Consider the following 19,714-nt stretch of genomic DNA (forward strand, 5'->3'; position numbering starts at 1 on the left):
AGAAATATAGGTATCTCACAAAAAAAACATAACTACTTCCTATACATTAGAGCAGCCAAGTTGTTCATTTGTAACAGCTGCTAATACAAAGAGCAAACTAAGTTTTACTAGCATCTAAGTACACAGAGCCATATTAACACAGCAGTGAAAACCTTCATCTCTGAAAGTGAAGACAAAACAGAGGAGCAAAATGGGACTTTAATGCTTTTGTAACTTTAATCTTTTAAGAGTGGTATGGACTGACTGTCCCCTGCGGGCTTTCAGTGAGAAGTGAGCGATCAAACACCACTGATCAGTTTTCCCCTCCACTTTGAGCAGAGAGCCGTGATGGTTAGTCTCCGGCTCTCTTTTTTATCCTCCAGTGCACTGGGCTGTGGAGGGGGCAGGAGGTGCAGGCTCAGGTTCTCGGCGTATCGATGAGAGGCTGCGCCAGTTACTGCTCCAGGCATCTGAGTGGATCCCAACCATATGGTCAGGATCTTTTCAGAGCCTAGACCATTTTGTGATATCGGCTACCACTCCTGAGGTCATTGCTATGACCTACAGGAGATGTATAGCCATCTTGGTCCTGCCAAGTCATCAGAAGCTGGTTATCTCTTTTGGGTTCTTGCATCTGACCTCCGATGATGCACAGAAGGCGCACCCCACACTGTCCACTGCGATTTCCTGCTCCTGCAACCTCCAGGATTATGCGATATGGTATCCCAGGAGGCTACAGAAGCAGAACAAATGATTCTTGTTTGGCGTGCAGGTGAGTGCAGGGAGATTAACTTGTTTAGAAAATAGGCCCACTTTAAAATGCAGAGACCAAATTTAGTGGCGCGAGAATATTTCGTTTAACAATAACTATGTTCAGGCTCATTTACACTGTGCGGTGCCCTCTGAAGAGCAATCCGCCTTGGTTCAGTCACGTTTCTTTTACCCTTTCCCCAATTTAACGTTTAAACAAAGTTTTGTTATATAGGAAGTGAGAACTAGGGACACAGTCCTGCATGTAAAATTTTCTGCCACAAGGTTAGATAATGTTCTTAAAGTGGTTGTAAACCCTAAGGGGAGAAAAAAAAAAAAAAAAAAACAACACCTGCAAGACAAAGGCATAATGCACTAGAAGGCATAGCATGCCAGCTCATTACGAATTACTTACCTGAGATCGAAGCCCCACAGCCATCCTCGTACCCCGCTCCAGCGGCCGACATCGCTCCTGGAGTTCCTTCCGGGTATCGCAGGCTCCGGCGCTGTGACTGGCTGGAGCCGCAATGACGTCACTCCCGCGTGGGAGCCACCAGTAATGGCACAGTCTAACTGAAGCAACAACACGTTACAGATACAGGGGATATCTCCTAAACCGTGCAGGTTTAGCAGATATCCAGTGTAGCTACAGGTAAGCCTAATTATAGGCTTACCTGTAGCAAAAAGTGATTGTAAAGGGTTTACCACATTAACCACTTGCCGACCACCTCACGCAGATATACTGTGGCACAATGGCATGGGCAGGCAGAGTAACATATGGGTACGTTACTCACCTTCCGTGAGGCAGTTGGCATCCCTCCATGAGTCACCCGTGCTGAGGGGGGAGGCCACCGATTCATGTCCACCCCCTCAAGATCGCTCCAGGCAAATGACAAGCTTCCCCTGCTTCTGTAATGTAAACAGAAGCAGAGGAAAGGAGGTCATCTCTCCTTGTGAAGCTTTTTCGTTCCGGCTTCTGAGGAGAGAAGACATCCAAGTGAGTTTGCACCAACACTACACTTACAGTAGAACACTATTCACACCCCAACCATACCCCTGCACCCCCTGTCACAGTGACACCAATAGCAGTTTTGTTTTTTTAAGTTTTTTTTACCGATTACTGCATTGGTGTCATTTGTGACTGTTGTAAGTGGTAGGGAAGTTAGGGTTAGGCCCCTTTAGGTCTAGGGTACCCCCCGATAAAGCTTTAACCCCTTGATCACCCCCCGTCGCCAGTGTCATAGGTGGCACTAGTTAGGCAGGTAAGTATTTAGGTTCGCTGTCAGCTATTTTATAGAGTCAGGTACCCCCATATACTACCTAGTAAAGGTTTTAGGCCCCCCGATTGCCCGGCAGGTGTTATAAGTTATGGTTTAGGGTCAGATAGGGTCTGCGTCACCCCAAGCAGCATCAGGTTTAGTGCCAGTACCGCTAACACCCACACACGCAACATACACCTCCCTTAGATGTATAGTATCTGAACGGATCGATATCTAATCAGATCTATACTAACATCCCCAGCAGTTTAGGGTTCCCAAAAACACAGTGTTAGCGGTATCAGCCCAGATACCTGCTAGCACCTGTGTTTTGCCCCTCCGCCCAGCCCACCTAAGTGCAGTATCGATCGATCACTGTCACCTAAAGAACACTAAACACACAACTGCAGCGTTTGCAGAGTCAGGCCTGATCCCTGCGATCACTAACCGTTTTTTATGGTAGCGTTTGAATCAGTCGCCAACAGTCAGGAGCTTTTTTACCTGTGAATCTCACTAGTGTAACACTAAATTTAAAGCCCAAAATGGCAAATCAAAAAGGTGCACCAGTGAAGAGGCCTACACGTTTCTGAGCATGACAGATAGTGAAGAGGAAGTCACTCATCTGTCAGATTCAGGCTCAGAATACGGATCCTGTAGACAACAGCGGCTCCATGACAAATAGCTCTGACGACGGAGTTGTGGTCCCTGCCAAGGTCAGGCATACAAGACCCCGATCATCTTCTGCTGTTTATGTGCAAGAACCACAGGTCCCTCATATGGGAGCAGAGAAGTACTATTCTGGTGAACAGGCAAGCACTAGCGGCCTAGTACACCCTGGACGTACATCCAGCACTGCAGTAACACTTGGTGACGTGGCGAGTCCCATAATTGCAGTTCAAGCTGGTGAGGTGGCAAGCACAGTGTCCCACTGCCTCCAAGAAGACAGACAGGCCTGTCGAGCAACCCGCCACTTCTGTAGCACCCGTACTTCCCCCATTCACTGGCCAACCCGGCATTCAGGTGGAAATAGTTGATTTTACGTCATTTGATTTTTATTTGCTGTATTTCACCTAAGATCTCTATAGATCTATTGTGGACCAAAGCAATTTGTACGCTGGTCAATACATTGCCACCATTCCCCAGTCTTGCCTTGCCAGAGATTGGAGAACGAATCCCAATTTAAGATCTTTCTGGGCCTTTCCCTCGACATGGGCATAGTTAAAAATGAATACGCTGCGGTCAATTTACCCAATTTACCATATGCCCGTGTTCTCTGCCTCCATGACCAGGGCACCATATGAGCAGATCTTGCGGCTCAGGCATTCCAACAAAATTCGGCCCCTCGTAAACCGCTTCAACCAACGTTTTGGAGACTTGTTTACTCCCCATCAAGTTTTCTGCCTTGATGAGTCCCCGATTAAGTTTTCTGGCCGCTTGTCATTCAAACAGTACCTTCCCAGCAAGTGTGCCAGATATGGGGTCAAGATGTATAAGCTCTGTGACAGGGCCACAGGCTATACATGTAGTTTTATGATTTACGAGGGAAAAGATAGCCACGTAGAGATGCCGAACTGCCCAGATTACATAAGGAGCGCTGGCAAGATTGTGTCACCCTTATTCGGAAAAGGGTACCACTTGTACGTAGACAATTACATGAGCGTGCCACTTTTTAGATCAGCAGATTGGAGCATGTTGCACCGTGCGACCTAATCGCCAGGGCTTTCCCCGGCGGCTTGTAGATTCGTCTTAGGCTGTGGGAGAGAGCCTGCTTCAAGTGTAATAACGTGCTCGCTATGAAGTGGAGGGATAATAAGAATGTTTTCATTCTTACCTCCCTTCATGCAGACACAACGGTCCAAATTACCACGGCCTCCTGAGTGCCCCTACCCAACGAGCCACCCAAAGATGAAGTCGTGTCTGCAGCAAGCACGGATATAGGCGTGACACATGTTACTGTCCCATCTGTCCTGACAATCCTGGCTTTGCATTGGTGAATGTTTTGAATGCTACCATACACTAGTTGAGTATTAGCGTAGGGTACAGCACTACACAGACTAGGCACTTTCACAGGGTCTCCCAAGATGCCATCACATTTTGAGACCCGAACCTGGAACCGGTTACATTAACACAAAAAAAAAAAAAAAAAAAAAAAAAAAGAAGAGTGTACAAAAATAAATATAAAAAAAAAAATCTATATATAAAATACTTGTCATTTTATTGTTCTCTCTCTCGTTCTGCTCTTTTTTTACTGTGTTAAATTCTGCAATGCTTTATGGTTATGTTTTATCATGTTTGCTTTTCATTTTTTTTTAATCCTTTACTGTTTACTGTGTTTTACTGTTAACCATTTTTTGTTCAGGAATGCCATTCAGGTGCAGCGCAGAGTTATTAATCTTGACAGTAACAGCGTTTGCTCCCACAATACATAAAGCCGTGACCCCTAGGCTGTAGGTGGTGATTTCACCACCAGTTAAAAAAAAAAAAAGAAAAAAAAAGAGCATATATGCCAAAGCACAGGGGCAGCAGGGGTGGAGGAGCGATTTGCTCCTAACATGTATGTCTTACCGTTACACACTGTAATGTTACTTGTTTTATTGTTAACCATCATTTGCTTAGCAGTTACACCTTTCAATTGCAGCGCGGATTTATCTTGACAGCAACAGCGTTTGCTCCCATGATAAAAGCCGCGACTCCAGCACTGTCCTGTCGGAGATTTGACCACCACCGTTAAAAACAAAATGATGCACGTATGCCCATTATTAGAAGTGAGTGGATGAAGGGAGGTATTCTAATGGTGGGCATACCCACCAACCTTTCGTTCAGGCCACATGGAAAAAAGAAAAAAAAAAGAAAAAGAAAAAAGGATTACAATATATGCCCAACAAGGACCAGCAACGTACTGGCATGTTGCTGGACTTTGAGTGGCTATACCAGAATGATGTCTGAGGGTTTAGGTATCATTCTTTTCAGACACCGGTCTGCTTTCATGGAAAAGCAATCCTAGTGGCTAATTAGTCTCTAGACTGCTTTTACAAGCAGTGGGAGGGAATGTCTCCCCCATCCCACTGTCTTCCATGGTTTTCTCTGGCTCTCCTGTCCCAACGGGGAACCTGAAAATGCAGCCGGTGGTTCCGCCAGCTGACCATAGAGCCGATTATAGTTCAGAATTGCTCCAATCATCTCTAAGGCCTACGAAATTGGAAGCTACAAGCATTTCACGACTTAGATTTTGCAGGATGTAAACAGCACCATTAGGAAATTGGTAAAGCATTTTATCACACCAATCTTGGCGTGGTCAGATGCTGAGGGTAGAGGAGAGATCTCGGGTCTAAGACCCCAATTTTTTTTTGGGGGGGGGGGGGGGGGGAGGAGTACCTGTCACTACCTATTGCTATCATAGGGGATATTTAAATTCCGAGATAAAAAAAAAAAAAATAGGATTTTTGTACTCACCGTAAAATCCTTTTCTCTGTAAATTCACCGACCGACACAGATCCTCTCTGTAACTAAATGGGTTTGTTAGCCTGCCACTAGGAGAACTAGGCAAAATTGTAACAATACACAGAATTGTCAGTACCACCCAGGGGGCGGACCCTGTGCTAACAACCCTCCCTGCTGCCCCAGCAGACTCAGTACAACATAGAGAAAAGGAGGGGTGGGTGCTGTGTAGGTCGGTGAATTACAGAGAAAAGGATTTTACGGCGAGTATAAAAATCATCATTTTCTCTTATATTCACCGACCGACAGCTCCTCTCTAACTAAATGAGACGTCCCCAAGTAGTGCCAAACGAGGGGTGGCAAAAAAAAAACAGCATTAAAACTTCATCCACCATGGAAAGTGGGAACTAGTGAAACTAAACCCACAAAAAAACAGCAGTGTACGGAAAACCATACCGCCGTATAACCAGGTATTCTCAACAGGAGAGATCCCCAACACCGCAAACTTTATGCGGAAGTAATGCAGCAGTGCATTAACAAACCGTAATGCATTTTTATCGAAAAACCAGGAAAAAAAAAACCTCAGTTGCAACTACATGGCTGCCTGCAAAACTTTGCAGCCAAAACAGGCATCAGCTACCTTGTAGAACTTGGACAGACGACCAGGTCGCCGCCTTACACACCTGAGCTACAGACGCTTGGCGTTGGAAGGCCCAAGACGTTCCGATTGCCCTTATAGAGTGGGCCATGACCAGAAAGGGGGGCACCTTCCTCTTCAAGGTGTAGGCTTGTACTACAATCTGTCTGATCCACCTAGAAATGATGGCAGACGAGACCGCCATACCCTTCTTTGGACCAGCCACCGAAACAAACGGCGACTCCCGAAAGGGAGCTGTGGCAGACAAATACACTTTTAGAGCCCTAACCACGTCGAGAGCGTGAAGGGCCACCTCTTTAGGGTGCTTCGGCTTAGGACACAACGATGGTAATACAACGTCCTCATTGACATAAAAAGCCGAGACCACCTCAGGTAGAAAGGACGGTTGCGGATGCAACACCACCTTATCCCATGGAGTTAACAGTGGACGCACCGGAGGGACTAAATGTCGTACCCCCTAAACAAAAGGTACACTTTAATGAATGAGATGCCAGGGGGGGGGGGGGGGGGTCGCTGAAAAAAAAAAAAAAAAAAAAAAGCCAGAGCTGAAATTTGCTCAAGACCAACTTCTGGTCTACACCATGCTGAAGAAACAGCAGGATCCTGGATATAGAAAAGGAGTGCAGATGCCACCCTTTCTCCTCACACATGGAGATATAGGCCTTCCAAGTACGAGGATATATCTTCCGTGAAGATTTCTGCGCCCTCAACATAGTCGGGGTCACCGAGTCCAACAGACCCCGGTTCCTCAGCACCTGGCTCTCAATAGCCATGCCGTTAAAACCAGCAATGGTAAAGCAGGGTGAAAGATTGGACCTTGAGATAGGAGGTCCTCTCGCAGAGGCAGCCATCAGGGAGCATCTGCCACCAGACGCACCAGGTCTGCGTACCAGGGTCTCCACCAGGATTACTGGGATCCCCTCCGCTTCCACTCTGCACAGCAGGCGTGGCAACAGTTTTGGCAGAAGAAAACCGTAGATCAGCTGGTACTGATCCCATGGAGCCACCAGCGCGTCTGACACGTCTGCCCACGGATCTCTTGTCCGCCATCTTCTGATTGAGGCGGGGGGCCAATAGATCCACATCTGGTGTGCCCCATTTCAGGCACAACAGCCTGAATTGGAGGTCGACCGATATGGGTTTTTCTCTGGCCGATGCCGATATTTAGAAATCATGGCGGCCGGTGGCTGATATATGATGTCGATTTTTTTGGGCCGATATGTTAGGCCGATTTTTTTTATCCCCCTTCATCTCATAAAACCTGACACCTTTCCCACTCTGGTGTTTTTTTAGGCGCTTTTGGGCTAAAAATAGTGCCTGCAAAACAGCTCTCCTGCAGTCTGTGTGAAAGAGAGTGCTTTCACACGGAGGCGATGCGCTGGCAGGATGTTAAAAAAAAAAAAAATGCAAGCAGCACGTTTGGAGTGGTGTATACCGCTCCTCCACCACTCTTGCCCATTGATATTAATGGGCACTACTGCCAAAGCGCATATAATGTGATTTGGCAGCGGTGCTTCACGGGCGCATTGAACCTCTTCTTCGACCGCTAGCTGAGTTATACCCACTAGCAGCCGAATAGCACTGCTAAAATGATGGTAAAGCACCGCTAAAACTAGCAGCATTTTACCATCAACGCTTGCCCACTCCAGTGTGAAAGCAGCCTATAAAATAAAAACAGGTAGTCAAAACTTTTGGAGGAAAAAAAATAAAAAGAAAATAAAACCGTTTTAGTTTTTTTTTTTAATCATTTAGTGTATTTTTTTCCCAAAAAAATTGCATTTGAAAAACCTCTGTGCAAATGCCGTGTGACATTGCAACAACCGCTATTTTATTCCCTAGGATCTCTGCTAAAAAAAATATATATAATTTTTTGGGGGTCTAAGTGATTTTCTGGCAGAAAATACAGGACTTTTACTTGTAAGCAACAAGTGTCAGAAAAGATTTAGTCTTTAAATGGTTAAACTGAGAACTCTACACATAGAGTTGAGTTCATTCATTCAAGTGTAAACATTGTATCTTTTTGCTCTTTTTTTGGCAGACTGCCCAGAGAGAAAACAAGTGCTTCTATGAAGACTCAGACAACTTGCATTGACTTCTATTACAGAAGTCATTTCCAAGTCACGCTGTAGTTCTAAATCGGCCTTTTGATCAGCTCAATCGGCTGATGCCGATTAATTAAAAAATGGCAAATATCGGCCGATATATCGGCCGACCTCTAGCCTGAATATCTCCGGATGCAATGCCCATTCTCCTGGGTCCAGCATCTGTCGACTCAGATAGTCCGCCTGCCAATTTTCCACCCCCGGGATGTAAATGGCCGACAGGGTCGGAACGTGTCACTCTGCCCACCGAAGTATGAGTGACCTCCCGAGCAGCGGCTGAGTTTCTTGATCCCCCTTGGTGATTTATGTACGCCACAGCTGTGGTGTTGGACTGTATCCTGGTCGGACACCCCTGAAGGCACATCGACCATGTGTGGAGAGACAGCCTGATCGCTCTCAATTCGAGCAGATTGATCGGCATCTTGGATTCTTCCGTTGACCAGAGGCCCTGAGCCGACTGAATCCCCATCACTTCACCCCAGCCGGATAGACTGGCATCCATTGTGATCACCGTCCATTTCAGAGGAAGGAACGATTTTCCGGACTGAATCGCCAGGGACCGCAACCACCAGATCAGGGAGTCCCTGACTGGCTGGCTCACCTGGATCTGCTGATCCAGGGACAACGGAGATTTGTCCCATTTTGTCAAAATCTCCTTCGGCAGGACTCTGGTGTGGAACTGGGCATAAGGTACTGCCTCGAAGGAGGCTACCATGAGCCCCAGTACTCGCATGCAAAAGCGGAGCGACGACCACTTGCGGTTCATTAGCAGTTTGACCGCAGATCTGAGAATCTGCAATTTGTCTGAAGGGAGAAAGACCCTCGCTTCCCTGGAGTCCAATAGTAAACCTAGGTACTCCAGACGCTAGGCCGGTAAAATCACCGACTTCTTTAGGTTCAACAGCAACCCAAATTCTCGCAGGGTCTGCATGGTGATCGCCATATCCTCCTCTAATTCTGAGGCGGAAGATGCTCTCAGGAGGAGATCGTCTAGGTAACCCACGATCCCGAATTGTCGCAGCAACGCCAACACTGGAACCAGTACTTTGGTAAAGACTCGGGGGGCTGATGCCAGGCCAAAGGGGAGCGTCACAAATTGGTAGTGGGCTTCCCCGACTGCCAAACGCAGAAAAGCCAAATATGCCGAAGGCATATAGGTATGTGCAGGTACGCATCCTGGATGTCCAAGCAAGCCAGGGAGTCCCCTTGATGGAGTGCAGCGACTACTGAGCGAACTGATTCCATTCTAAACCTCTGCACTTGTACAAAGTGATTGAGGGCTTTTAAGTCCAAGATCGGCTCCCTTCCTTCTTGGGAACCACAAACAGATTTGAGTAGAACCCCTGGAAGCGTTCCGATTCCGGAACTGGTATAATCACCCCGATTCAGCAAATCCCTCACTGCCCCTAACAGGGCCTCCTGGCAAACCGGGGATGCGGGTATCCTGGAGGGAAGAATCTGTTTGGCGGCCAAGAGAGAAACTATCTTGTAGCCTGTGGAAATCAGGTTGCAGACCCACTTGTCGGATAACTGGGAGGTCCACCGGGCTGCAAACTCCCGAAGGTGACCCTCCACCTGAGATGTGGGTGGGGGCAAACCTTCACGCGGTAGCACTTTTGTTCGCAGGCTTGTTAGGCTTGCAGTTCCAGGGACACTCCTGACCGTCCGTGGACGTCCTGTCGGGCTGGGAAAGTTTTGTCGAAGCACCGGGCAGACGAAAAAGCCGATTGCGAACGGAAAAAGAGGGCCGTTGCCTGCGTCGTGGCTCCTTAGCCTTCCTGTCCTGTGGGAGTAGTGTACTCTTACCACCCGTGACATTTTTAATAATATCATCCAACAAAGCTCCAAAGAGTCGACAAAACAAACAGAGATTTCACCGCTCCAAGTCAAAACCACTGACAGGCTGCTAACTCTCCAAGTAGATGGGGGTTCCAGTTGCAGGCTGATTGCATAAGCCAAATGTGTAGAAACAGAACGAAACTCTGGAAAGCCGCACTCCGGATTGTGTAAAAATTAGATGCCTTTATTTTCTTCAAGTGCAAAACTCCATTGAACAAAACATCACAGCAAAAAGGGAACAAAAAAAGGATTTTTGAACAAAATTGCTAACGCGTTTCACACTACAAACAGCGCTTACTCATAGCTATTGTAGCGTGAAACGCGTTAGCAATTTTGTTCAAAAATACTTTTTTTATTCCCTTTTTGCTGTGATGTTTTGTTCAATGGAGTTTTGCACTTGAAGAAAATAAAGGCATCTAATTTTTACACAATCCGGAGTGCGGCTATCCAGAGTTTTCTTCTGTTTCTACACATAAAGCTCCAAAGAGCCGGTCGCCAAGGAAGGGAAGATCCGTCAGGGCTTTCTTGGATGCCTGGTCAGCAGACCAGCATTTTAACCAAATCAGGCACCTCAGCACCACAGCTGACACGGAAGCCCTGGATAACAGAGGGAGAGTATCCAGGCCCGTGTCACAAACGTACTTAAGGCCTTGCACTAGTTGGTCTGCTAGTTCCACACAGACAGGAGAGGCCTGTTGCTCACCCAATTCGCGGTGCAAAAGTTTTGCCCACTCAGTCATTGTCTGCGACACCAGTGCGGATGCCAGTACAGGTCGCCCGGCTGACCCCACAACCGTTAAAAAGGAACAAGCCACTGCCTCGGCCTTCCTATCCGTTGGATCCTTGAATGCAGGAGTCCCCTCAACTGGGATGGTGGTTACTTAATTAAACCTAGATACTGGGGGGTCCACGACCGGAGGAGCCGACCACTTCTTGAGAAGGCTTTCCTCAAAAGGAGTAACGCCATGTTTTTGGGGACCGAAAAGGTCCTTTGCGGCTGAGCCCATTCCCTGTAGATGAACTTGTCAAAATAAGTCAAATACGGGAACACCTTAGGTGAACGCGCTGGCTTGCGGGACCCAAAAGGGACCCGCTGGCTCCTGGATCTTTAGGGTATCACACACAGCTGTGACAAGTGCTCCAACCAAGCGCTTTGTCGCAGCCGGACGGGGAATCATCCTCGCTGTCCGAATGGTCCTGGTCAGCCTCGTCCGAGCAGGGGTCACCAGCCGCAGCAGGGCCTGAGTCTACATCAGAGGACGAGAGGGGGGGGGGGACCTTTTACACGCACCAGCTCTATTTTTGCAACAAGAGAGTTAAGGACCGCCGTCAGGGTGTACATGGGCACAGCGCTATCCGCAGGTGACCCGGTTGCAATAGCCTGGATTTCGGGGGAAGAAACACCAGTTTCTGAAGCCATGCTGACCCTACCCCTGCCTGCCACCTGAAAAGGGACTTAGGACAGTGAAAGTTCCACCCTCCCCATGAGGTATGTCGTGGCTTGTCGAGCCTTAGCTGCGACCTGCACATGCTCTATGGCCGGACTGGGGGGACTACAAGGATAACTCAACCAGCCTGTTACCCAGCCGGCAGTTCATAGAAGATCCCAGGAGCTTTCATCTTGCGCAAAAGTATAAATCCTGCATCAAAAAAAAAAAATGGACCAAAGAGCCCACAGGGTTCCTAGGTCATTTTGCTTCACTAGGCAAAATAAAACCGAGTCTGCTGGGGCAGCAGGGAGGGTTGTTAGCACAGGGTCTGCCCCCTGGGCGGTACTGACAATTCTATTGTGTTACAATTTTGCCTAGTTCTCCTAGTGGCAGGCTAGCAAACCCATTTAGTTACAGAGAGGAGCTGTGTCGGTCGGTGAATAGGAGAAAAAAAAAAAATAGTAAAAGTAATTTTAGTAGTAAGCCTCCTCTGTAAATCTAAAGTGGTAACCTGTAAAGGCTTTAAAAAATGTATGTAGTTTGTCGCCACTGCATTTGTGCGCAGTTCTAAAACATGTTGTGTTTGGTATCCATGTACTAGGCATAAGATCATCTTTTTTATTTTATCAAACATTTGGGTAATCTAGTGTGTTTTAGTGCATTAAAATTAAAGAGTGTAAACAGATGCGTTTGAAAAATTGCTGCGCAAATACTGTGTGAAATTTTTTTAAAAAAATGAAATACCCACCATTTTAATCTGTAGGGCCTTCGCTTTAAAAATATATAATGTTTGGAGGCCCCCCCCCCAAATTACCCCATTTTGGAAAGTAGACACCCCAAGCGATTTACTGAGAGGCATGTCGAGTCCATGGAATATTTTATATTTTGACATAAGTTGCAGGAAAAAGAAATTTGTACATTTTTTATTTCACTCCTCACTGCCTATCAGTTTCGGATATCATGGAATGCCCAGATGGCACAACCCCCCCCCCCCCCCCCCACCATTGACCCCATTTTGGAAAGTAGACACCCCAAGCTATTTTGCTGGGAGGTATGGCGAGCATTTTGAAGATCTCACTTTTTGTCACAAAGTTTTGAAAATAGGAAAAACAAAACAAAAACACATTTTTCTTTTCAAAAACAAATGAGCTGTTAAATACTCCCCATGCCTCTCAAATAGCTTGGGGTGTCTACTTTCCAAAATGGGGTCATGGGGGGGGGGGGGGGGGGGGTTGTGCTAACTTGGCATTTTGTGGCCTTCAAAACCGTGATAGGTAGTGGAGTGAAATCAAAAATTTACGTCCTTAGAAATCCTGAAGGCGGTGATTGGTTTTGGGGTCCCGTATGCAGCTGGGCTCCCAAAAAGTCCCACACATGTGGTATGCCCGTACTCAGAAGCAGCAGAAAGTATTTTGGGGTGTAATTCCAAATATGCCCATGGCATGTGTGAGCAATATATCATTTAGTGACAACTTTGTGCAAAAAAAAAAAAAAACAAAAAAAAAAAGTTTGTAATTTTCCCGCAACTTGTGGCAAAATATAAAATATTCCATGGACATACCTCTCAGCAAATAGCTTGGGGCATCTACTTTCCAAAATGGGGGGGGGGTTGTACCATCTTGGCCTTTTTTTATGGCCTTCAAAACTGTGATGGGTAGTGAGGAATGATCAAAAATTTAAGCTCTTAGAAATCTTGAAGGAGGTGCTTGGTTTTCAGGGCCCCATACGCAGCTAGGTTGCCAAAAAGTCCCACACATGAGGTATCCTAATAATCAGTAGCAAAATGTATATTGGGGTGCATTTCCACATACAACCATGGCATGTGTGAGCAATATATCATCTAGTGACAACTGTTTTTTTTTTTTTTATATAAAAAGTTGTCATTATTCAATCACTTGGAGGAAAAAAAAAAAAAAAAAAAATATTCAATGGGCTCAACATGCTTCTCAGCAATTTCTTTGGGGTGTCTACTTTCCAAAATGGGGTAATTTGGGGGGGGGGGAGGTTGTACTGCCCTGCCATTTTAGCACCTCAAGAAATGAAATAAGCAGTCAAACTAAAAGCTGTGTAAACTCCAGAAAATGTACCCTAGTTTGTAGACGCTATAGGGCCACTCGTAGAGGCACATTTGTAGATTGTTAAAAATGATATTTAACCAATATACGCTTAATGACTTTGTATCATGGTCACAAAGGGGTTAAACAGGAATTCATTTATCAAGGTAGTCTGTCAAACTGCCAAATTTTGAAAGTGATATTAGTTAGCATACTACTGCAAAAGAAATCTGCTCTTACCATCAGCATCAGAGAAGTTCAACACTGCCACTGGATCACCACAGCCTTCCTCCATGTTATCATTCCTTTCTTCCTGTTCTGCATTCATCAAACCTAATGAAAATGAACAAAGAATGCATAGCATTAGGGTTTAAGAAAATTCTTGGGATTTTGTGAGCTATGCTCTAAATGCAAGCATTGTGCTGATATTTTCACTTCAAAACATGTAGAATTCCATTGAAGTGTTTAAATTAGGGCCACTCGTAGAGGCATATTTGTAGATTGTTAAAAATTATATTTTATTATTATTATTATTAGGTAGCTTTCCATACATTTCACGTGTGGCTTTGGGATGTAAACTGCTGTGCTTGAAACTGCATTTTTAAAAATGTTATATTGATAAATGCTATTTAAAATCCAAACCTGGACAATTGTTGCCATCCTCTGTCCTTTGTGTATTCTCCTTAAACTGCATTGGTGACATTATTGCCAGCTCTAACACAAAAGCTCCACACGTGTGAGTGGTACAGGTGTTCATGCGGAAATCTTTCCTGCTGGCCAATGTTTCTCCCTTTCGGCTGGAATAGAAAAGGTAAATAGGCTGAACAGCTAAGCAACATATGTTGGCCATTAATGCCCCAGACCAACAGCTGGGAATGCATATGTGAGCAGTTTTATCTGCTAAAAGATTTGTACTTCTGATCAGCCAAGCATATAATTCACAAACCACTGCCATGCTGCACAGCCAGAAAGATTAACTACTTCAATCCATGGTTTGGCTTTACAACTTTATACGTCACCCCTGCCTCTTTAGACTGCTCAATGAATCAGCATAAACACTTTTGAATTGCTGCCCACACAGGAGGATGTACAGCAAAGAAAAAATAAAATAAAAATTATAATTATATATATATATATATATATATATATATATATATATATATATATATATATATATATATATATATATATATATATATATATATATATACACATACATACATACATACATACATACACACACACACACACACACACACACACACGTGTACAGTATGGCAGATATGTTTGAAGAGAATTGCAAAGTCCTTAAAAAGAAAACTACAGAGATTTCTAATGAGTATTTATCAGTCTTTGTAATTCTGCTTTATTCCACTGAAAAACTTGTGCACACAGTGAATTACATTGAGATAAAAGATGTCCAGGTAAATCATTGCAGAAGATAATATATACCATTTTACAAAAGTTTATCCAACATAGGGAATGGGGGAGTGGGCCCACGCTTCCAAGATAACGCAAACTGTAATGCTCACCTGCACAGAGGGTTCGTTTTCTTTTCCACCTCTTCAGGAGGAACTAGAGCCATAGGTGTTAGAGGAACGATATTCACAGGCTATTACAAAAAAACAAAAAAGGATTGAAACTGTGTGTATATACAAATATAGATTTGCCAAACATGAATTTATGTGGCTTAGGATCTAGAGAGAAAATGAGTGTGTATAAAATGGAATCTGAATAGCATACATTTGAATTTTGATCCTTCTTCATGTTCACATTTGTTTTCTTGGGATCTCCAAAATCATCCAGGACCAGAAACTAGAACAGAGTCCAAAATGTTAAATTAGAGGACAATAATATTGCAATATAACGGTCTGTAGTAAAGATTACAGAACAATTCACATATTTAGTTAAATAGTTAAACACTGAAATGTTTCTTTTTTTACTGGACATTTTTCGGTTTATTTGTCAGATGTTTTTTTTGTTTTTTTTCTGAAGAGAAGGGAAAGGAATTATTCTAAAGCCACAAATAAAGCTCACAGGATGTAGATTTAGAACATTACTGTATGCCGATGACTTTGTAATATTATATATTGGATGTTTATAATATTAAAAGTTCTACCTTGAAAATATATATATATATATATATATATATATATATATATATATGGGGGGCGTTACAAAAAAACACAAGGCTAAAAAACTCTCCAGGTAAGACTCCGCCCCCATCAGTATTACATCCAATCAGGTCATCTTCTCATCAGTTTAGACAAACGTTTAGTGGTAAATTGTTTGTGGATTCCATGCTGAATATGGCGGAGCTCCACAGATAACACAGCAGTCCCTATCAGTTTATGGTCTGGTGCTCAGCTTTACTATACATTCCTCAGTAGCCAAAGAGGATATAAATCTTCTGGGAGCACCAAATGACTCTGCAAACCCAGATATTACCTACAGCAGAGCCGAGGGAGGGGCCCTGCAGGCTCCACCCACTACAGGAGGGGGCAGACACAAGACCAGTCCCTCCTGTACAAGGAGAGAAAGGAGTGAGTGGTTCCCATATTATAGGAGTCTCCCGCACAGAGGGAAACCTTTACATTGGATTCATACACAAAGACTGAAGGGAGAACACACCATCAATGTATCTGGACAATATTTGGTGATCCCGGAGTTCAGATTTAATAATCCTCCCATTTCTCATGTCCCTCCCTGTATAACACCGTACCACGGGTAATGATACGTCATTATGGAAGAGAGGACCTTTCTTTAGCACCAGCTACCAAATCCAAGCCTACACACCAGGCAGGGACCTGTTATATCAGTGCAGTGTCAGATGTTTTTTTTTTTTTTTATTACCAAGGGGCCACAAAAATGTAGCTTACATTTACCATGTCATCCAAAATGTCAATTTCAACGCCTTCTGATGAATTGTACAAGGTTTACGTTCGAGATCTGCAGCATAAATTAAGGATTTTCTTTTCTCATATGAAAAGGACATAACTAAACCTTTGTCACAAGGCATTGCTCAGCATGCTAGCAAATCTCTTCAAGCAATCCTGTGCTCAGGATCAGAGTGCCACTAAAAATACACATCCCACAAATAAACACACACTTCCTCACCTCTTCTTCACTGTTATCCACAAAATGTGCATCTTTGTCTACTCCATCTGCTCCTACAGAAGCTGGCTGTTGGTCCCGCCTATATAAAATATAAGATTTATCATGATCACCCAAGAGGAAACAAAGATGTCTACCAAAAAAATAAAATAAAATACTTTTTAGTTATTGAAAAGAGCTGGAGCGCATTATCTAATGTGCGCCCAATTTGTGTAGAATGCATGGCTGGACAATTCAAGGTTACTGCTGGCCACGGAAATAGGTGGCTCTGTTTTCATCTAATACCAGCTAGCTTTGTGGTGCTACGGCACTCAACTTTAGTCAGCTTGACAACCACCTGCTAGTGCAATATGAGGCACAGGCGCAACAGAGATCTAGGGATTGTAGGCACAGACTGAACCCAGCCTGGGCCTAGATGAAGGTTGGGCCTTGCCACGCCTCTTCTATCCCAGCCTGTAAGCAGACTGTGCCCCAGGCTCCAGTTCCAAAGCTCTGCCCACACTGCTGATGAACTGCCTGCCTGGGCAGAGAAGAGGGGATACCAGAGAAGCATCTGAGGTAGAAGGGTTTTGTTCACCTTCCAGAGTGAGGAGATATAGCGAGAAAAGCAAAAAGACAAGAGCCACCGCATCAACAGAGTCTGCTGGAAGCAGCACACAGGTAAGGATGCAGCTGGAAGGACAGTCCATTGGAGCCTGGTGATAACTGCTTGAGGCCAGATCTGTATGAGACAAGTGTGAGGCACGTCATTCTCTGTGCTTACTGTCACAATTTCTGCAGGCTTGTTCTTACACCTGTAAGACATTTCTGTTGTCACAGTTGCACGCTTAAAAACAAACATTCTTCTGTTGCTGCACATTGAAGGAGACTTTATACAACTATAGTGCCAGCCGGGCCGTACTGGGGTTCAGGTGCCTTAGGGGCCCACTCATTAGAGTTGTGTGTTGCAGTCAAAAAAAAAAAAATACAGTGATGTGCAGTATTGCACTGTACAAGCATTATACAAAGCACCTCAATGCAGGAAAAGGTTTTACTACAGTGCAGTATGGTGTGATCAGGGTCTGAACTGACTAATGCCACGTATACACGGTCGGATTTTCTGATGGAAAACGTTCGTTGGGAGCTCTTTGTCGGAAATTATGACTGTGTGTAGGCTCCATCAGAAATTCCGACACAAAATTTGAGATCTGGATCTAAAATTTTCCGACAACAAAATCTGTTGTTGGAAATTCTGATCGTGTGTACACAATTCCGAAGCACAAATTCCTACGCATGCTTGGAATCAAGCAGAAGAGCCGCACTGGCTATTATATAACTTAAATTTTCTCGGCTCGTCGTACGTCACCGTGTTTTTGACGTTGGGAATTTCCAACAACATTGTGTGACCGTGTATGCAAGACAAGTTTGAGCCAACATCTGTTGGAAAAAATCCCATGGATTTTGTTGTCGGAATGTCCGATCGTGTGTACGCAGCATTAGTTAGCTGAAGAAAAAATAAAATATGTAAAAGAAGAGCCATTTTCCTCACCTCTTTGGTGGCTCAGGTCTCCTATAGTCAGCATTTAACATATTAGGAGTGTCACATGCCTGTGTGCCCCTGTGATCAGTGGTTCTATCCTTCGAATCCCTAGGTCATTTCTGTGTCACGTATTAACCACTTGCTTACAGGGCACTTAAACACCTTCCTGCCCAGACCAATTTTCAGCTTTCGGTGCTCTCACACTTTGAATGACAATTACTCAGTCATGCAACACTGTACCCAAATGAATTTTTTGTCCTTTTTTTCCCACAAATAGAGCTTTCTTTTGGTGGTATTTGATCACCTCTGGGGTTTTTATTTTTTGCGCTATAAATGAAAAAAGACCGAAAATTTTGAAAAAAAACGCATATTTCTTTGTTTCTGTGACAGAATTATGCAAATTATTAATTTTTCTTCATAAATTTTGGTCACAATTTATACTGCTACATGTCTTTGGTAAAAATAACCCAAATTAGTGGATATTATTTGGTCTTTGTGAAAGTTAGAGAGTCTACAAGCTGTGGTGCGAATCGCACAAAATTGATCACATCTGATGTACTGGTGACCTATCTCGCTTCTTGTGACCCGAACAAGTCAGGAAAGTACAAATACCCCCCAAATGACCCCTTTTTGGAAAGTAGACATTCCAAGGTATTTAGTAAGAGGTATAGTGAGCTTTTTGATGTTGTCATTTTTTTCCCACAATTCTTTGCAAAATTAAGATTTTTCATTTTTTTTTTTTTTCTCCACAAAATTGTCATTGTAATAGGTTATTTCTCTCACATGGCATGTGTATACCACAAATGACACCCCCCAAAAAATTCTGCTACTCCTCCTGAGTATTACAATACCATATGTGTGGGACTTTTTCACAGCCTGGCCACATAGAGAGGCCCAACATGCAGGTAGCGCCATCATGTGTTCTAGGAACATAAGTTACACATCTAACTTGTTGACTATTTATTACACTTTTGAAGCACCAGGACAATGACACGTGACACTGATGACAGATGGCACTGATACGTGGCAATGATGACAGGTGGCACTGATGACAGATGGCACTAATATGTGGCACTGATGACAGATGGCACTAATATGTGGCACTGATGACGCGTGGCACTTATACGTGGCACTGATGACACGTGGCACTAATACGTGGCACTGATGACACGTGGCACTGAAACGTGGCACCGATGACAGATGGCACTAATACGTGGCACTAATATGTGCCACCGATGACAGATGGCACTAATACATGCCACCGATGACGCGTGACACTGATGACAGATGGCACTGATAAGTGGCATTGATGACACGTGACACTGACAACAGATGGCACGTGACACTGACAGGTGGCACTGATGACAAATGGCACTGATACGTGGCACTGATGACAGATGGCACTATGTGGCACTGATGACACGTGGCACTGACGGCAGGTGGCACTGACGGCAGGTGGCACTGGGGGCAGGTGGCACTGACGGCAGGTGGCACTGGGGTGGATGGCACTGGGGGCAGGTAGCACTGGGGTGGATGGCACTGGGGGCAGGTAGCACTGGGGTGGATGGCACTGGG

At 44.7% G+C, this 19,714-nt stretch overlaps 1 protein-coding gene across 1 annotated transcript in view; it reads right to left on the reverse strand.

Annotated features, from left to right (window-relative positions):
* Positions 1-19,714, reverse strand: part of NCAPH2 (non-SMC condensin II complex subunit H2) — a 91,587-nt gene that overhangs the window by 49,432 nt on the left and 22,441 nt on the right. The window contains exons 5-9 of the mRNA XM_077472760.1: positions 16,624-16,702; positions 15,250-15,321; positions 15,039-15,118; positions 14,149-14,303; positions 13,747-13,839 (exon numbers count right to left, since the gene is read on the reverse strand). Coding sequence (XP_077328886.1) covers positions 13,747-13,839; positions 14,149-14,303; positions 15,039-15,118; positions 15,250-15,321; positions 16,624-16,702 — 479 coding nt within the window. The remainder of the gene's footprint in view (positions 1-13,746; positions 13,840-14,148; positions 14,304-15,038; positions 15,119-15,249; positions 15,322-16,623; positions 16,703-19,714) is intronic.

Source organism: Lithobates pipiens, unplaced genomic scaffold, assembly GCF_037356315.1.
Source record: "Lithobates pipiens isolate NorthernLeopardFrog02 unplaced genomic scaffold, aLitPip1_a1.2 Scaffold_8, whole genome shotgun sequence".
Lineage (NCBI taxonomy): Eukaryota > Metazoa > Chordata > Amphibia > Anura > Ranidae > Lithobates > Lithobates pipiens.